Source organism: Oreochromis aureus, linkage group 7 (genome assembly GCF_013358895.1).
Source record: "Oreochromis aureus strain Israel breed Guangdong linkage group 7, ZZ_aureus, whole genome shotgun sequence".
NCBI lineage: Eukaryota > Metazoa > Chordata > Actinopteri > Cichliformes > Cichlidae > Oreochromis > Oreochromis aureus.
The window spans coordinates 55,400,918-55,417,870 of NC_052948.1; the positions used below are offsets into that span (position 1 = coordinate 55,400,918).

At 37.6% G+C, this 16,953-nt stretch overlaps 1 protein-coding gene across 2 annotated transcripts in view; it reads left to right on the top strand.

Moving 5' to 3' along the window:
* The window catches only part of tln1 (talin 1), a 60,185-nt gene that overhangs the window by 10,253 nt on the left and 32,979 nt on the right, over positions 1-16,953 (top strand). The window contains exons 2-16 of one of the 2 annotated variants that reach the window (XM_031738408.2): positions 5,979-6,038; positions 7,375-7,537; positions 7,980-8,077; positions 8,369-8,498; positions 8,666-8,818; positions 9,501-9,643; positions 10,924-11,051; positions 11,168-11,228; positions 11,410-11,514; positions 11,969-12,124; positions 13,134-13,235; positions 13,810-13,886; positions 14,153-14,333; positions 14,722-14,835; positions 14,943-15,051. In XM_031738408.2, coding sequence (XP_031594268.1) covers positions 7,408-7,537; positions 7,980-8,077; positions 8,369-8,498; positions 8,666-8,818; positions 9,501-9,643; positions 10,924-11,051; positions 11,168-11,228; positions 11,410-11,514; positions 11,969-12,124; positions 13,134-13,235; positions 13,810-13,886; positions 14,153-14,333; positions 14,722-14,835; positions 14,943-15,051 — 1,687 coding nt within the window. In that variant the 5' untranslated portion in view covers positions 5,979-6,038; positions 7,375-7,407. Of the gene's footprint in view, positions 1-5,974; positions 6,039-7,374; positions 7,538-7,979; positions 8,078-8,368; positions 8,499-8,665; positions 8,819-9,500; positions 9,644-10,923; positions 11,052-11,167; positions 11,229-11,409; positions 11,515-11,968; positions 12,125-13,133; positions 13,236-13,809; positions 13,887-14,152; positions 14,334-14,721; positions 14,836-14,942; positions 15,052-16,953 lie in introns of both variants that reach the window. The other variant, XM_031738407.2, reaches the window with a different exon arrangement.

The following is a 16,953-nucleotide window of genomic DNA, read 5'->3' on the forward strand; positions in this document are numbered from 1 at the left end:
ATGTGGTGTTTTTCTAACCATGAACTATGCCTTCCCTTTTCCATACTTTTCTCTTGCAATCATTAAGGTTCATCTTGGTTTCATCTTTCCAAAGAGATTTTTCTTTTTGGACAGGCTCTTGTAGATGCTTCCTTTCAAAGTCTAATCTGCGTTGCTGTACACCATCTACATTTGAATTCAAGAAGTTGCTCACTTTAGTGTTCCACTTTCTGTGTTTTTTCCGGCCGTTTGGTGTCGCTGAGCTGCTCAGTACATTTCTTTTTAAGAATGTACCAATTTTTCCATACTAATCTTACTTTTTTGCTGTCTCTGATTGCTTTATTTTGGAGGCTTTTCAGCCTAATGAATATTTCTTCAATTACATCGATATCTCTTTGGATTTCATTTATCAAATGCAAGTTAAACACTCAATTCAAAATTCAACAATCAATTCCAATTTTTTTTTCTCTAATTTGGGCAAGATACTAACCCCAAATTGCTCTCCGATGCGTTCATCGGAGTCAGTGCTTGTGTGAATGTGTGTGATTGGGTGAATGCGGCATGTTGTATAGAGCGCTTTGAGTACTCCGGGAGAGTTGAAAAGCACTATATAAGAATCAGCCCATAAGTGTACGTAGGGCAGAGAGAGAGACTCCTACATAATGAAACTAACCTTTTTTTTTTTTTTTAAATATTGGCTACTTGGATAGTGGGAGTAGTGTAGTATTTTTACCGTTCATCTTCTGTGTTCAACAGAACAAGCTCTTTGTGAGAGTGTGATTGTCCCTGAAACATAGACTGAAGTTATGGTCAAACCAGACGATTTGACATTTTTTGTTTTTCAAATAGCTCATAATGTTGTAATTGTGTTGCCTTATACTAAAGGCAAATGCTGCTATTTTAACTTTCCTTCACCCGTGTAAACCCCTCTCAAACAAGTGAAATCTGATCTGTACAGTACAGCCCAGAACAGAAATAATTAGCCTCATTTCCTTTTTTCCCCCTTTTATAAATTCTCTTATTAGGTTTCCTGTTTACTCTAGGGTATTGTTTTGACAAAATCTTTTAGTGCACTGAATGGTCAGATAAAAATAATTTAAAAAAATGTATGAAATGCTAAAAAAACAGGAGAATTGGAGATTTTTTTCTAGTTGGGGACTGGTATAAGTACTGTATATGAGCATGTGTAGACTATAGAGTCGAGAGGAAATGTAAGACTGGGAGATGAGATGCAAAAGTTCAAATGCGGCCGCTGTGGTTACATGTTTAAGACAACTAAGATAGGCTGTAACAATGCCACTGGGTTATTTTCACAGTGTCACATCAGGGTAAACACAGCTTCAATTTACAATAGTACTGCAAACGTGCATTAGCAGAGTGAAAGTTGTTTTGAAAAACTACCAGTAAAACAAATCATACTACAGTTGGATACAAGTGTACTAGTTACCTAAGCTCTGTAATAGGGACACTGTAAAGACTTTGTTTTTGTGTTATGTGCTCTGGAGCTACAGCTGTGTCTACATTTCTTTGACTCAAGAAATCTATTGGTATCAGAGTGGTGCCAATGCCAATAGTGACTGATCAAATGTGATATAAGCAGCAGCCTTAAACTGGAAAAATATTTCTCATGATGTTTGTGTTGATAATAGTTAAGCAATTTCTGCTTCCTTTTTCTGTGGTACCAAGTGACAAAAAATGACTTATTGAATTATAAAACAAACATTCAAAAAATGTTTTATTAAATTTAAGATTCTTATAAGAGCAGGTAACTGCTCTAAAACAGGTTGTCTTGTTTTGAGCCTCATGAAGGTTCTGGAGTGACTTTAAGCTGGTTGCCCACATTGTGCTGCAACAGCACAGCAGGCAGCTGAGACTGTTGAAGGCCACGATCACAGGAAGTTTAAAACTCTGCCATCTGTATACGAAGCTACACTCAGTGATTGCAAAGACTTGTATTGCAGCGCTGTGAACTCATGGTAAACTATTCTTCACCACAAGTGGTTTTACTTTAGCAATATATCTCCACCTAGATGAACTCTTTCTTAATGTCCACAGATGTCCTGAAGATACACAACCAAAACAAATGAAATCTGTTATTTCACTTTTTTCTTGTTCTTACATAGAAAAAGAGAAAAATGTTTTACTTGTATTACTATTATTGTTGTATTACTATACAACAATTGAGATCTTTCTGAAACTACTGGTCTAAAAGTAAGAAAAACCAAACACCAAATCTTTCTTTATTGCACTTTATTGAAGTAAAGGTGTAAGCAAAAATACAATTATGTAAATCAGTAAGCAGTTGCCAGATGTTTAATGTAAAAGTCATAAATATTACTCAACAAATAATTTGGACGTAACCCCCCAAAATCCCTATCTGGATCCTTTTGGAGATTGTTGAAGCAGCTTAATTACAGTGAACTCAACATTAAGTTGAAAAAACAAAAACAGTTTAAAATGATCTGAGTATCGTGACCTGGCAGAAGGAAGCACCCTGCTGTAATGGCTAATGTGATGGCTGCGTGGCTAGTGAGTTATATATATATTTTTTTAAATAATAATCTTCCTTTGGTGCTGGTTTAGCTCACTGGGATGAACAGACGACCATATACACATGGCTGAGAAAGGCCGGCCCTGCTTCGAGTCCAACCTGCAGCCCTTTGCTGCATGTCTTTCCCTCTTTCTCTCCCTCTATAATGATAAATGACAACATTTTTTTTAATAATAATCTTCCAGAAAAATGTTGTTGCTTCTTCTTTTACTACTTTTTATGCTTTCCCTCTTCTACTGCTTCTTCCACTCTTCTCCTTAAGAAAACTGATGGAGAAGCCTGGTGAATTCTCCTGGTTGGCTCCTGTGTGTTTGGATTGCTCCCAGGTTTTAATTTTTGTCTTTTCCACAGTGTCACTTTGGATAGGCTTTAGTTCCTGTAAGTGGGGATAAAATGGTTTTGATGAAAAACCACGCAAAACAATGTCTTTTAAAAGGTAAATTTTTAAAGACACTTATGTAGATATAGTATGGGCAAAGGAAGCTGTAATTAAAAAAAAAATGTTATGGATTCAGATAAGTGGTTAGCACTATTGAATCACAATAACACCCTGAGTTCACCATCTGGCCAGGGCCTTCTGTGTGGTGTTTCCATGTTCTCCCCGTGTTCGCGTTTTGTTCTCTCTGGGACTCCGACTTCCTCCCACAGTCCAACGCAATGCAGTTTGTGGGGTTAGGTTATTTGGTGATTTTAAATTGCCCATGGTTGTCTGTCTGTCTGCATCAGACTGGTGACCTGTCCATTTTGTATCCCTGCCTCTTGCCCTAAGGTTTCGTGGGTAACTTCCAGCCCCCCATGACCCTGATAAGGATAAGCAGAAGAGTGAATGAATGGGTTTGGATAACTTTCTTTAAATTCTATAAGTCTTGTTTCAGCTGCTCCCTTTCCATAAGGGGTCATGACAATAGGTAGTTCCACATGTCTTATTTGGCAGAAGTTTCCACTGGATGACCTTGCTGACACAACCTCATAGGGGATTTGTGTCACTGGCTGGAATTGAACTAGTTACCTTTGGGTTGTCAAGCGAATGTGTTGACAACTACATCGGGATATGCCAAACAAAAATCACATCTAGTGCACATAGGGCTGGAGAACAACAGTAAAACAGAAAAACAAAACAACTAGACCTAGTCCTTGATTGCAACTAAATTAGTACATTTTCTTTTTTTTTTCAAACTTGCATACAAAACAGTTTAAAAAAAAGAATGAGCTAGACATTTTTGGAAATGGCTGACACTGGCAGAAATGACTGTAGCCAAAACTATAGTGAGGATGTACACAACATACTTATCAGCCCTGAAGAGCAGTTCAGTGAAATGTTTCATTCTGGCCTAAAAAGATAAGGTTTTTAAATAATCCTCTCGTTGTTAGTGGACAGTTTTACAGACACATTAAAAAAATTGGGTCAGGCCTGTAGTACCCTAGATAAAGATTGAGGTATAGAGTATCTGAATTCCATTGATAGCTTGGATACTTGGCTTTAGGATGACAGCTGGCCGCCGTTACTTTGCAGAGGAAGTCTGGCTTTGACTAACAGGAAGTCAAGTTAGCTACACATTTTTTTTTCTTGTAAGAACCAAGTCATGTTTTCTGGAAAGGGATATTAATTCTGAGTTATTGCAAAGAAATATTTTAAGCACTATAAGGAGAAAGTACCTTCAAAGGCTTAACTAATTTTATACTTTAAAAGCCTGAACTTGTAATCCCTTTTGCAACAGCTGGACATTTTTTATATCTACACCATTAAAGAATTGTGTTTTCATTTGTGATATTGTTTTACAGTGTTTTTAGAGTACACTAAGGCCTTTACTGTGCTATTTCTCATTTTTAGCAACTGCAGTAATTACTGTTGTGACCTCGCACTTCCTCTTTCAGTCAGGGTGGAGTGGGAAGCATTTACAGTACAATTTCTGAAGTCTGTAGACTCACAATGTTTTTAAACAAGATTATCTATCAGATTTTGAGCTGGTGTTAAATAAACAGGAAGAGTTGAATGGTGAAGTAGCTTTTGCTCGGTAATGGTCTTTGGGCATTTAGAGCTTTAAAGTTTCTGCATTGAATAATATTGAGGACTAACACTGATTAAACGTGAACATTGTAACTTTGAAACTTGAAGGACTAGGATGAGCTTTAGATTAGTAAGCTTTGTCAACAAACTGACCAGTGATACTCACTGCAGGCTTCCAGCTAAGTCACTGCTGGGCATGTGTGGATGTCAGAGATGCCCATATATGGCCTTGAATGTCTTTTAAAAACAGGAAATGACATGTAGACAGCTGATTAGGAACTTGAAAGAATGCTGTCATTCCACAGCAGAGGAAGACCCAACTGTTTCTAGAGATGAACCCACTCACTTGACCGACAGCCCCACTCCTCCTCCAATGCATGCACGCACGCGCGCACACACACACTCACACTCACACTCACACAAATACCACAACAATTTATTGCAGTGTCCACTACAACTTGCGCTGTTCTGCTGAGCCACTTTGATGTACTCTGATATTTGCTAGTCTGTTTCACTGCATTTAGTACTGCTGATTATATTTAAGATTTAAATTCTGTTTTTGTTTGTTGATTTTCAAATATTTCTTTCTATATATTGTTTACATTTATACTTGTTTTACTGTATTTATATTAATTTCAGATTAGTTTATATTTCATTATGATATTTATTAGGTCTTGTAGTATTCTATTTTCTTAGACTAAATAACATTCTAATTATTTAAGGTATTTGTTTTGATAGCTGCATTTAAAAAATTTTAACTGACGTAATGGAGGATGTCCCAACTCTTATTTTTCTTGCCTTGTCTTGTCCTGTCTTATTTTCCAAACCACACCACACCTTGCCACACTTTACCAAACAGAAACACACCAGTTATGTGGACCTTCTCACTAGTTACACGCTTAATTCTGAAATTAATTTAGCTAAAATGGATTAAACTAATGTTTTATTTTATAACATTTTTTTAAAAAAGTGTCTGCAATGTTATCAAAAAAACCCAAAGGAAACAATCTCTAATATACAAACACATTCCAATTCGCTTTGTGTATTCTTTCAGTTGAGCAGCAGTTTGTGCTTTATTCTCAGATAAAATTCTTGAACTCTACTAGATTCCATTTGTGGGATTTATTGGAACATGTATGTGTGCGAACAGGGACTGAGCACTGTCCAAAGCTTCTGTACTGTATTCACAATTAGGTTTTGGAATAGAACATTTAAATTATTATGTCATATGTTGTGTCAAAAAGTGAGTTTATCTGCAACGTTATATTTCACATAGGATGACAAAATTATTATGATGGGGAATTGCAAGAGTACAAAATGTTGTGGAACTGTGTTTTGTAAGATCATTATAATGTAAAAGCATATCATTATGTCATTGAAAATGTTGGATCAATAAAAAAAAAATTGTATATCTGTTTATATTTGATTTTCCTCAGATAGGTAGAAGAAACACAGAGCTAATCATCTGAGTGGCTGTTACAAAAAATTGGTTCAAGTCAGGTAAGTATTTTACTCATCTTTTTCCTGATCATGTCAAATAGTAAAATCATAATCAGGATCCCTAACAATGAGAAGCATATTTACAAAGCCTTTTTAAAACCATCCATCCATCTTCTTATAGCATCTTTTTTTGAAGTATAGTATGAAAACATTTTCCCACCAAAACTTACAATCTTTTAAGATATAGTGAGAAGTACTCACTGATATATGACAACGATATATGAATGCTCCAGACAGTGGTTCATGTCACTCAGCCTGTTGTCACACTGGATTTTAGTCAGAAAGCAGTTTGATTGTCATTTGATAGAGCAGGTAGACAGTGTTTCGATCCCTGGGTTGTGTGAGAATAGATGAATATGACTTGTAGTAAAAAGCAGTGCTTGACTACTCAGAGTTGTGGAGTACTATATAACCAGTCCATTTGCCATTTTTTTTTTTTTTATCATGTTTGTTTTTATTTGTTTCTGCAGTACCCAGCATTCACTTTTTAGGTTGAATCCCCTTTATACTACACAGGGAGCTAGATGGTGAAAGAGTGTTATCAGGATGCGAGTCTGACAGTGTCACAGTGATAAGTAAAATGTCATTTCAAAAAAGCTGAAAAAGAAAATCCCCTACTCTTTATTTCCTTTACCTCTCATTGCTATACGACCTCAGCCTTACCCTAGGATCTTGCATGAAGAAATGACAAAGAATCTCTCACAATGGCAAAGCCACCGAGAGTTGTTTTCTAAAAACCATACCTTGGTATGGTTAAGAGCCAAATGTTTTTATTCAGGAGCTGGAAAACTGGATTTTCAGTTAAAAACTCTTTTTTTTTTTTAAACACTTGTTTACAGCCTTATATGTGACACATGTAAAAAAGCTAGAGGTGGTGTTTCTCACTTTAACCTCAGCTTAAGACATGGGGCTGAGAAATTAGTTTTCACTTCCTACTAATGTGAAGTTCTTTAGCGCAATGTCATGTAAAGGAGTACCAAAATAAAATATATTTATGAATATAGCAGTTCTTGTCATAGCTGTGTGCAATGAGAATACCTCTGATGTAGAGAACTTCCTGCTATGTGCTACTTGTGAGAGGAGGTAGCTTTGACATTATTTAGAGTGTACAGTTACAGCTGTTAGTAGACTACTACACTTGCAGTTAAAACCTCATTTTAACAGGAAAGAAGGTGTGTGTGTGTTTATCAAAAAGTCTTTTTTTCAATAGACTTTATATGTCTTTCAGATTGAGTTGTACTATTGGTATTGTTTCAACTGTGAATTAAATATGATATTTCACTGTAATGGTACAGTTGACATGTCACAACTAACTACTTTATGGGTCCTCATGCAGGTGTGAGTTGGGTGGAGGTGCAGAGCAGCAATCATGGTGGCCCTCTCATTAAAGATTGGTGTGGGGAATGTAGTGAAAACGATGCAGTTTGAGCCCTCCACCATGGTCTACGATGCCTGTCGCATCATCAGGGAGAGAGTCCCAGAGGCACAGCTTGGCCAGCGTAAGTTCTCTTTAGTTTTTTTTTTTAATTCTTACTTCATCAGAACTGATTGTTGGATTGTTGACATGGAGAAATTGTATGCTGCATATTGCACATAGACTGATCAGGCATGACATTGTAACCACCTGCCCAATATTGTGTCAGTCAACAGATTGTTTCTACTGTCAAAATTTTAAAATATCTGTTAAGTCTTCTTAGCGTTTTCCTCAAATGAAGAAAACTACTCAACAAAATGTGAAAATTAGTAGAATAGTCACATTTTGACTTTGGCAAGCTGATGTGAACCTGTTAAAGCATGTTTGTTTGAAAGACTAATCCACTAATGTGATTTACATGAACAGGGAACTAGCATAAGTACTTCTAGTCTACTGTCTGGAGATCCACAGGTATGGCAAGAAATAGAAATCCAGTGACTTAATCAGCATTTGTGTTTCTTCTACAGCAAATGACTACGGACTGTTTTTGTCTGATGAAGATCCAAAGAAAGGCATCTGGTTGGAGGCTGGAAAGGCTCTGGACTACTACATGTTAAGGAATGGGGTAAGGAAGTATATCACACATTCAGCTATGACTAACTGTTAAATATATGAATTGCAATGGATTTGTGATGATAACTAAATACACTTTCACCAAGGTACATCACTGGTTTCTTTGCTATAAATTAGCTGAGTCAGGTTGTTTTTGTTTAATGCTTCTGTAAAAAATGATGCTGTCTCTAGGGAGAAAAGCAGTGGGATGTGAGTGTTGTGAGAAATAGCAGGATCTATTTTAAATCTATTTTAAAGTTTCCACCAAAATATCAGCAGCTGGTCTGTTGACTCTGTCTGACAGGACACTCTGGAATATAAGAAGAAGCAGAGGCCACTGAAGATCCGCATGTTGGATGGGACAGTGAAGACTGTAATGGTGGATGACTCCAAGATTGTCAGTGACATGCTGATGACCATATGTGCTAGAATAGGTCAGCTATAAGCCACACACAGCTCACATTTAATTTCCAGAACAAGATGTTGTGTGTTGTTACAGGTTTATTGCTTTTTTCCCCACTTACCATGAGATTCTTGTGTATATATAATGCTGTGTAAAATGTAAAATAAATGTAGTAATTTCAATCTGTTCGTATGTCAGGTATTACAAACTATGATGAATATTCACTGGTGCGAGACATTGGTGAAGAGAAGAAGGAGGAAACCACAGGAACCCTGAAAAGAGACAAAACCCTTTTAAGAGATGACAAGAAAATGGAAAAGCTGAAGCAGAAACTCCACACAGACGATGAGTGTATGAGAAATACCACCCTCCTTTCTAATGCTCTGTAACACACTTATTTAACCAAAGTGTGTGTGTCGGGTCACCTTTCACATCTTCTCTAGCTCCTCTCTTAGTTTCTTGTGTTCCGTCTTCCTGTTGTTGCTATCGCTTGGTATTACTACCTCTATCACTACAACCTTCTTCTCTGCTTGTCCGCCACTACTATGTCTGGTTAGTTAGCCATCACTATCTTGTCCCTCGGGATCTGGAAGTCCCAATAATAAATAAATAAACTAGTCTACCAAATCTTCACTGCCACATTCTTTAACTCTGTAACACTGAAAGGAATTGGAAAGACTAGTCTTTCTTCTGTCTGGAAATACATTAGCCAATCCTTATGCTGAGCTTTATCCAAAAGAAAAAAAAAAACTTCAACCAATTTTTCTGAGTAAATTTTTCCGACATTCATGGGAGAGGAGAATTATAACAAAGTGTTCTGCTTAGATATTATGGTGTCATGAAACAGGAATGAGAAACATTTTTTCCAGAGAGTAAGCAAAGTGCTTTATCTGAATCAAAATATGGTTACAGATTACAATGAAAATATGACTGACTTTAAAAAAATTCACCTTGATGCTAAAACATTTTGACTGGCTAATATATTTCTAATATTGGTCTTTATGGCATCCCGTGTGGTTTGGGCTTTCCTTAGTGAACTGGTTGGACCATGGACGGACACTGAGGGAACAGGGCGTGGAGGAGACAGAGATGTTGCTGCTGCGAAGAAAATTCTTCTACTCAGACCAAAATGTGGATTCCAGAGATCCTGTCCAGCTCAACCTGCTTTATGTGCAGGTACAGAAAAATATATTGACATAGACCTGGTTTTTCCTGATTTTCCTATTGACATTATTTGTTATCATTATTATTATTAATTTATTTTTCTCCTGTTGTCTTTGATAGACAATATGCAGTCTTGAGCCACCCCTCATTTCCTAATATTTTGTTTCCAAGGAGACAGATTTTCTTTTTCAGATCTTTAAAAAACCCATTTCTATGGCTATTGGCTGCCTTTGAACTCATTTTGTGTTGTTTGATGAGTCACTTAATATTTATCTATTAATCATTTAAGCATAAAAAAGACACCTAATTCAAGGGATGAAACTGTGTTGTGTCAACTTTGCAAAGAACCAATTTTGAATTGTTTTTAGGAACTTTGCTACTGGCAGCTTATCACAAAAACACAGAATTTGCTCCTATTATTTTAGTTGAATCTATAAAAACCACCAAAGGTAACACAGTTTGACAGGAATAACATAATAGACAAACAAGAAGATTCCTGAAAAGTTATTAGCTAAAAACTTGGCATATCTTGGCATGGTGTGCAGTGTCTTTAAAACATTGTGAAAAAACTGGAAAAGTGGGGGACAAAAGAAGACGAGACAGACTTAAAAACAATCTGCAGCAGATAGATAGTATCTGAAAGTCGTGTCCTTAAAAAAAGTTCTTCTGCAAAGACCTGCCACAGGACCTGAGAGATGCCCTTCAGTAGATCTATCTGCTGTTCTTGGAAGCTCAGCTGGCTGTCAAGAGGACACTCTACAGGAAGGGAAATTGGGAGGAAAGGCTAAAGCATATCAAATTACACAAGAACTGATGGAACTGACTCTTATGGAGTGATTAATCCAGGTTTTAAATTTGTGGTGCAAATCACTGTCAGGATGTATGAAGGAAGTCAAGATAGAGCTGTGTGTGTCTACAGCCATCTCTAAAATATGAAGGAGGATCTATCATTGTTTGGCGCTGTACTTCAGCCAGTGGTGTTGGGAATTTTGTTAAAAAAAATTAAAATGGAGTTATGAACACAGAAAGGTACCATTTCAAATTTCAGGCTAAAGTTAGTCATACCAAATATTGACTTTCAAGCTTGTTTCAATTGTATTTTTTCTTATATATTCTATTTAAATGTATTTTTGCACTAGCTCAATAAATTATTTCACCTTTTTTAAATTTTCCTAGTTATAAAGTGAAGGGTGGCTCAAATGTTTTATGCTGTTTTACACTGTAAATTTTAGCTTTAAAAAATTATAATGATGTGTGTGTGTGTGTGTGTGTGTGTGTGTGTGTTGGGACAGGCCCGCGATGACATCTTGAATGGATCTCATCCAGTCTCCTTTGATAAGGCCTGTGAGTTTGCAGGCTATCAGTGTCAGATTCAATTTGGGGATCACAACGAGTCCAAACACAAGTCTGGCTTTTTAGAGTAAGCACTGGTTTTATAACTGCTATTTTGGTTGTATTGTTGTTTTGTCATCAAACTGTAATGAGCTGGCTGTTAAAAAAAAAAATTATTTTTGATTTGACCTTTTTCCTCTTCAGTTTAAAAGAGTTCCTTCCCAAAGAATACATCAAGAACAAAGGAGAGAAAAAGATCTTCCAGGTAAGAAGTGGATTCTGTGGAAGTTTTGAATTAAATGTCAGTTCTGACTGTGCTGTTCTGCTTATTATTCTGTTGTATATGGATCCGGTCAAACACAAATTTTATCAAGATGACTTATACTTGGAGGCTGGTACATAATACCACAGTGAGTTGTTCTAATCCTCTGACTGTGTCTCTGCAGGCACACAAAAATTGTCAAAACATGACAGAGATTGAGGCTAAAGTCAACTATGTGAAGCTGGCCAGGTCCCTAAAAACGTATGGTGTGTCATTCTTTCTGGTCAAGGTGAGAAGAACAATGGATTACCAAAGTGGAGGTTGCTTTTGATTTGAGGCTTGAGATGGACTTTACAAATAATACTCATTTACATAATTAAATAGTATTATTTACAATAATAAGATCAGCACAAAGGTAGAAACTTGCAATTTCTACCAACCAGTCCAGCATGTTGTATTAGTGGAAACTGTTCTCCAAACTAGCCAGTTTGCTACTACATTTCTGAAAAAGGGCGAGGGGAAGAGGAGGGTACGAATAAGAGTCAGAGACGAAAAATTCACAAATAGGGCAAGATTCAACTGAAAATTTTTAAATACTTTATATGCTTTCTCTCCTTCTGCAGTGCTAGCTGGATGATGGCTAAGTTAATTTGTTGATTGTGGATCTTCATGGATTGAGTCATGAATATTTGCCCAGTTTAATTTATGTTTACTTCACAGTCATTTCATTTCCCTTCATGCAGGAGAAAATGAAGGGTAAGAACAAACTGGTGCCTCGACTTCTGGGTATAACCAAAGAGAGCGTGATGAGGGTTGATGAGAAGACCAAGGAGGTGATCCAGGAGTGGAACCTGACCAACATTAAACGTTGGGCTGCCTCACCAAAGAGCTTCACCCTGGTGAGTTCTTAAGTAGAGACAAGATAAGAGCATTGTTGAGCCTGGGAAGGTTAACTGGTTCAGAAATATCCTAACCAGATCTCTCTCTCTCTCTCTCCCTCTCTCTCTCTCTCTCCCTCCCTCTCTCTCTCCCTCTCTCTTTTTCTGATTTGAACACCTGAAATGACTTTTAACACATTATCACACTACCTTTTTTCTCATTTTACTATTTCCACCAGGCCAGTGCAACACCTTAAGATTGTTTGGGTTTTTGTCACTGTGTAACATTGCATCTGACTTCTTCCCAAAACAGTTCTATTGCCTCTGTGCACTCAGTCATAGTGAGTTAATATGAAGCATGCATTCACGGTGTTTGAATTGCTTCACTTGCTGATTTCTAATCCTCTCCGAAAATGTCAATTTCCAAATCTTCGTTCCATGCATTTTTCTTGCAAAATACTTTAGTGAGACCTAGAGATGGAAGTTAATTACTGATATCACTTCTCTTATCTCATGGGTGCGTTAAGAGTCACCACCATCGCTAACTAGGATATCAAAGACATATTACATTCATGAAAATGATTTGCATGCTGTGTGGTCAAATGTTTGTGCATGTCAGAGGTATATCCCCACTTTGCTGTAATCAGTGTTGGGCTCATTACTCGAAAAAAGTACTTAGGAAATAGAACAATCTTCTTAAAAGTAATGCAGTACGTTACATAATTACTTCCAGCTGAAAGTAATTCAAATTATGGAAGGCTCTCAAGCAAAAATGCTTCTAGAAAATTTTCCATCAGTTTTATTAAAAGTTTTATTTTAAATTTGTATACAAATCAATTGCAGAAAAATTTCACCTTTGTTCAGATTACATACATTCAGTTGAGCCTTCAATTGATTCTTTGGTAATTTCTCACTACATTCTCTGTTTTTCACCTAACCTAATGGAATAGTTCACCTATTGAAGAAGCTATTCATTTTCCAGTGTAATCTATAAGGTATTTTAACTTATGGCTGTTTGCTCTGCCTTTAGGACTTTGGAGATTACCAGGACGGTTACTATTCTGTGCAGACCACTGAGGGAGAGCAGATAGCTCAGCTTATTGCTGGTTACATCGACATCATCCTTAAAAAGGTCAGCAGCATTATACATTTCATTGACAACATGGATGCTTTGATGGGGGATGAAGAATTTATTTCCTAAAAGAATATCAAAAAAATACTACAACACCATTTTGTCTAGTGAGACGAAGCACAAAGTCCTGCATCTTTTTTTACAAGCCCTTACAAGCCCAAGCTTGAAAGTGGGTGCTCTTACTGCAGCACAACACTGTTTATCTTCTCTGTGCAACTGGATTACCACTCATGGCACTTTCACACAGGACTGTGGACCCAGCGTGCTCGCCAGTGAGTCTGGTGTACTTTTGATCACAGTGTCCTTTTTCATATCATCATTGGCTTTTCCAGTCACACTGTTAATGCCTACTCATTTTGCCAGACACTATGGTAGTGTCAAGAAGAGCAATGCTTCCTGACCAACTGTTCAAAGTTGCATAAAAGTGATAGAAAAAACATCTTACTAGGCAGCTGCCTTTGCTGAAACTCATGTTGTTAATCTTTTCTTTATTTTAAAACAAAAGAAAATATAAATCCTTTAAAGCTGAATTTGATATAATCCAGTGTGTCACCACATTTCTTTCTCTTGACAGAAAAAGAGCAAAGACCACTTTGGCTTGGAGGGAGATGAAGAGTCAACCATGCTAGAAGACTCTGTGTCACCCAAAAAGTAAGTGTATGAGTGTTACCACTGAATAGTTTTCTGTACTTGACACATACAAGTTTCACTAGAGGTATTCCAAGACTTCTATCCATCCATGGAGTATCCAGCATTCCTAAGTCACCACCTGGTAGTGATTTGTTGACAGCGTAGCTCCTCTCTTCAGCTGAGCGTTCAAGAGTTGCGGCTGACGAGACAACTACATTATTACAAACTGGATCATTGACCTGCACCTCAGGGCTTTCAAAACTAAGTTCTTTCTCATGCCACTCCAGGTCCACGGTGTTGCAGCAGCAGTTCAACAGGGTCGGCAAAGTGGAGACAGGCTCAGTGGCCCTGCCAGCCATCATGCGCTCAGGAGCTGGTGGACCAGAGAGCTTCCAGATGGGTTCCATGCCTCAAGCTAAGCAGCACATAACCAGTGGACAGATGCACAGAGGACATATGCCTCCACTGGTATGACTGAATCATAAAACATGAAACAGAAATTGGAAACTAAACTGTAACAGTAGGCTAACCCTTAGCCTGCCATATTTTCTCTGTCCTTAAAACTTAAATATGGCAGGCTAACATACTCATAAACCCATGAGAATGTACAATGCCAGAATCCTTACTGAGCAGCCAATGTCGATCTGTAGCACTGAAGTGACGCTTTTATAAAAATTAGGAATTGCATATTTGTGAATTAGTTTTACAGAAATCCAAACAGCCAAGTACAGTTTAAAAAAATACATTCATTATGTTTTTAAGTTATAGGAGCAATTTCAGTTATTTTATTGTTTCAAACACAGAATTATATTCACAATTTCTATTAATTTAATACATTCACTTTTTTTATCAACAGACTTCAGCACAGCAAGCCCTGACTGGAACCATTAACTCCAGTATGCACGCTGTCCAGGCTGCCCAAGCTTCACTGGATGATTTTGATACTCTGCCTCCATTAGGAACAGATGCAGTGAGATTTCGCCTCATGTGCTCGGACTGATTTAAGTGCTGATTGTATTGATTCATGTATAGTGAGGACTACATTCTAAATGGATTGTTTTTTTGTTTTCTTTTAAGGCATCTCAAGCTTGGCGCAAAAACAAGATGGATGAGTCCAAACATGAAATCCATTCACAGGTGGATGCCATTACAGCAGGCACAGCCTCCATGGTTAACCTCACTGCGGGTAGGAATAGTGGAACATCTCTTTATTCTTTTAATCATGCTTTTTAAAAACAAACAAACAAAAAAAAACCCCACTCTATGGACGGTGCACGTGCTCCCGGTGCACGTTTTTTCTGCTGATATTAATCACAGAATTCTGGAAATTATTGAGTAAATGCAGCGTTATTGAGTACCTTTTATGCAGTATGCACCTCAGCATTGAGTCTGTGACTTGGTTGCTAAATGTTTCCACTTTGCAATAATACCACTTACAATTGGTCATTAAATAGCTACCAATGCAGTTATTGGAGTGTGAACGTGTGTCTGAATGTAGAAAAGACACAGATGTAGAAAAGAGTCCTTGTATGAATGTGTGTGTGAATGGGTGAATGACACATGCTATATAATGTTACGTTCTTTGTCTAGGCGTGTATTGAACGCAACAAGAAATTGGCCCACTCCCGCTCCACCAAAGCAAGAACACAAACAGTAGTATCTTTTAAAGTGCTAAGCAGCCATTTATTTGCTTCAGCAGTGAGCAGTGCCAAAAATAACAAACAAAACTTCCTAATGGTCCCTATGCTTTCCTACACAAATGAAAACCAAACAAAAGACAATTCACTTACCTAACTTTCTAAATGAAAAACAGGAGAAAACTCAATCAACAAAAATGGCTTCTCACACCTACTAGGCTGCTGCAGTGAACAATATATAGAAGGTGAACAAAATACACAATTGCTACTTTACAAATCTATGTACAGCTATTTACAAAATTAAGATACTAACACCACACACACACACACACACACACACACACACACACACACACACACACACACACACACACACACACACAGCGTTATGCTTGCAAATCACTGGGCACAGACACTCTACACAGCAATTAATCAAAAACACATGCTCTTTGTTGGATGGTAGAGGCTAGTAGAGAGGGGCCAGGTGGCTGTCATCTGGTAGTTAAATACTGGAGGTGATTAGCCAATTATCCAATCCAAGGACAGGAAGAGACTCCACCCAACTACTCAGCAGGCACGCCCAGGTGTCCATCTCCTAAGAGAGAAAGGGGGAAAAAACCCACAGCCATCCTCTGGTGGGAGGAGTCACGCATAAAACAAACACTGACAACACTGGATCATAACAATAAAGTGTTTTGAGTTCTAAAGTAAAGATAAAAAACACTATATAAGAACCAGTCCATTTACCATTTGTTGCAATGGTGTCATTCTATTACACTACCTATTACAGCAAGGTCTTTACAAAAGCTTGTGAAGGGAGACTGCGTGGCTACGTGCTTTGTTTTATACAGCAGGAAAAGACCTGAATTCAAAGATTAAGAGAACTGTTCAAATTCTTTTCCTCATATAATGCGTATTATCTGCACTGACAATGTGAATCTTATAAGACATTGAGGCATTTTATTCACAATTTCTTATCAAACCGAAAATACAACTATTACACATGTTAAGTTTCCTGTTGTTCAGGTTCATTTGCAGTAATGATAATACGAATTTGGAAGACTGGTTGTCCTTCAGCATCAGTTCTCTTCGTATAAATTTCACTGCTCACTTTGTAGTTTTTGAGTCTTAATGCTAACATGTTCCCTACTTTGCTATGCAAAGCATGCACTAGTTTTGCATTTGGATAGGGTCAGTGTCACTACAGGTAGGATGAGGCTACCTGGACCCTATGGTAGTTGTACAAGTAGTCCAACTCCTCCAGGATGGCACGTCAATGTGTTCCATTGCCAGAAGGTTTGCTTTGTCCCCCAGCACAGGCGTTTACTCCAAACTGGCCAAGGTTATAAGAGGTCCTTAACCCATTACCAGGACCAGTATCTGCTCCTTTGTGTAAAGAGGAATAGGATGATCACTGCCAGAGCTACAAGTTGACCCCCAAAAGGTCCACC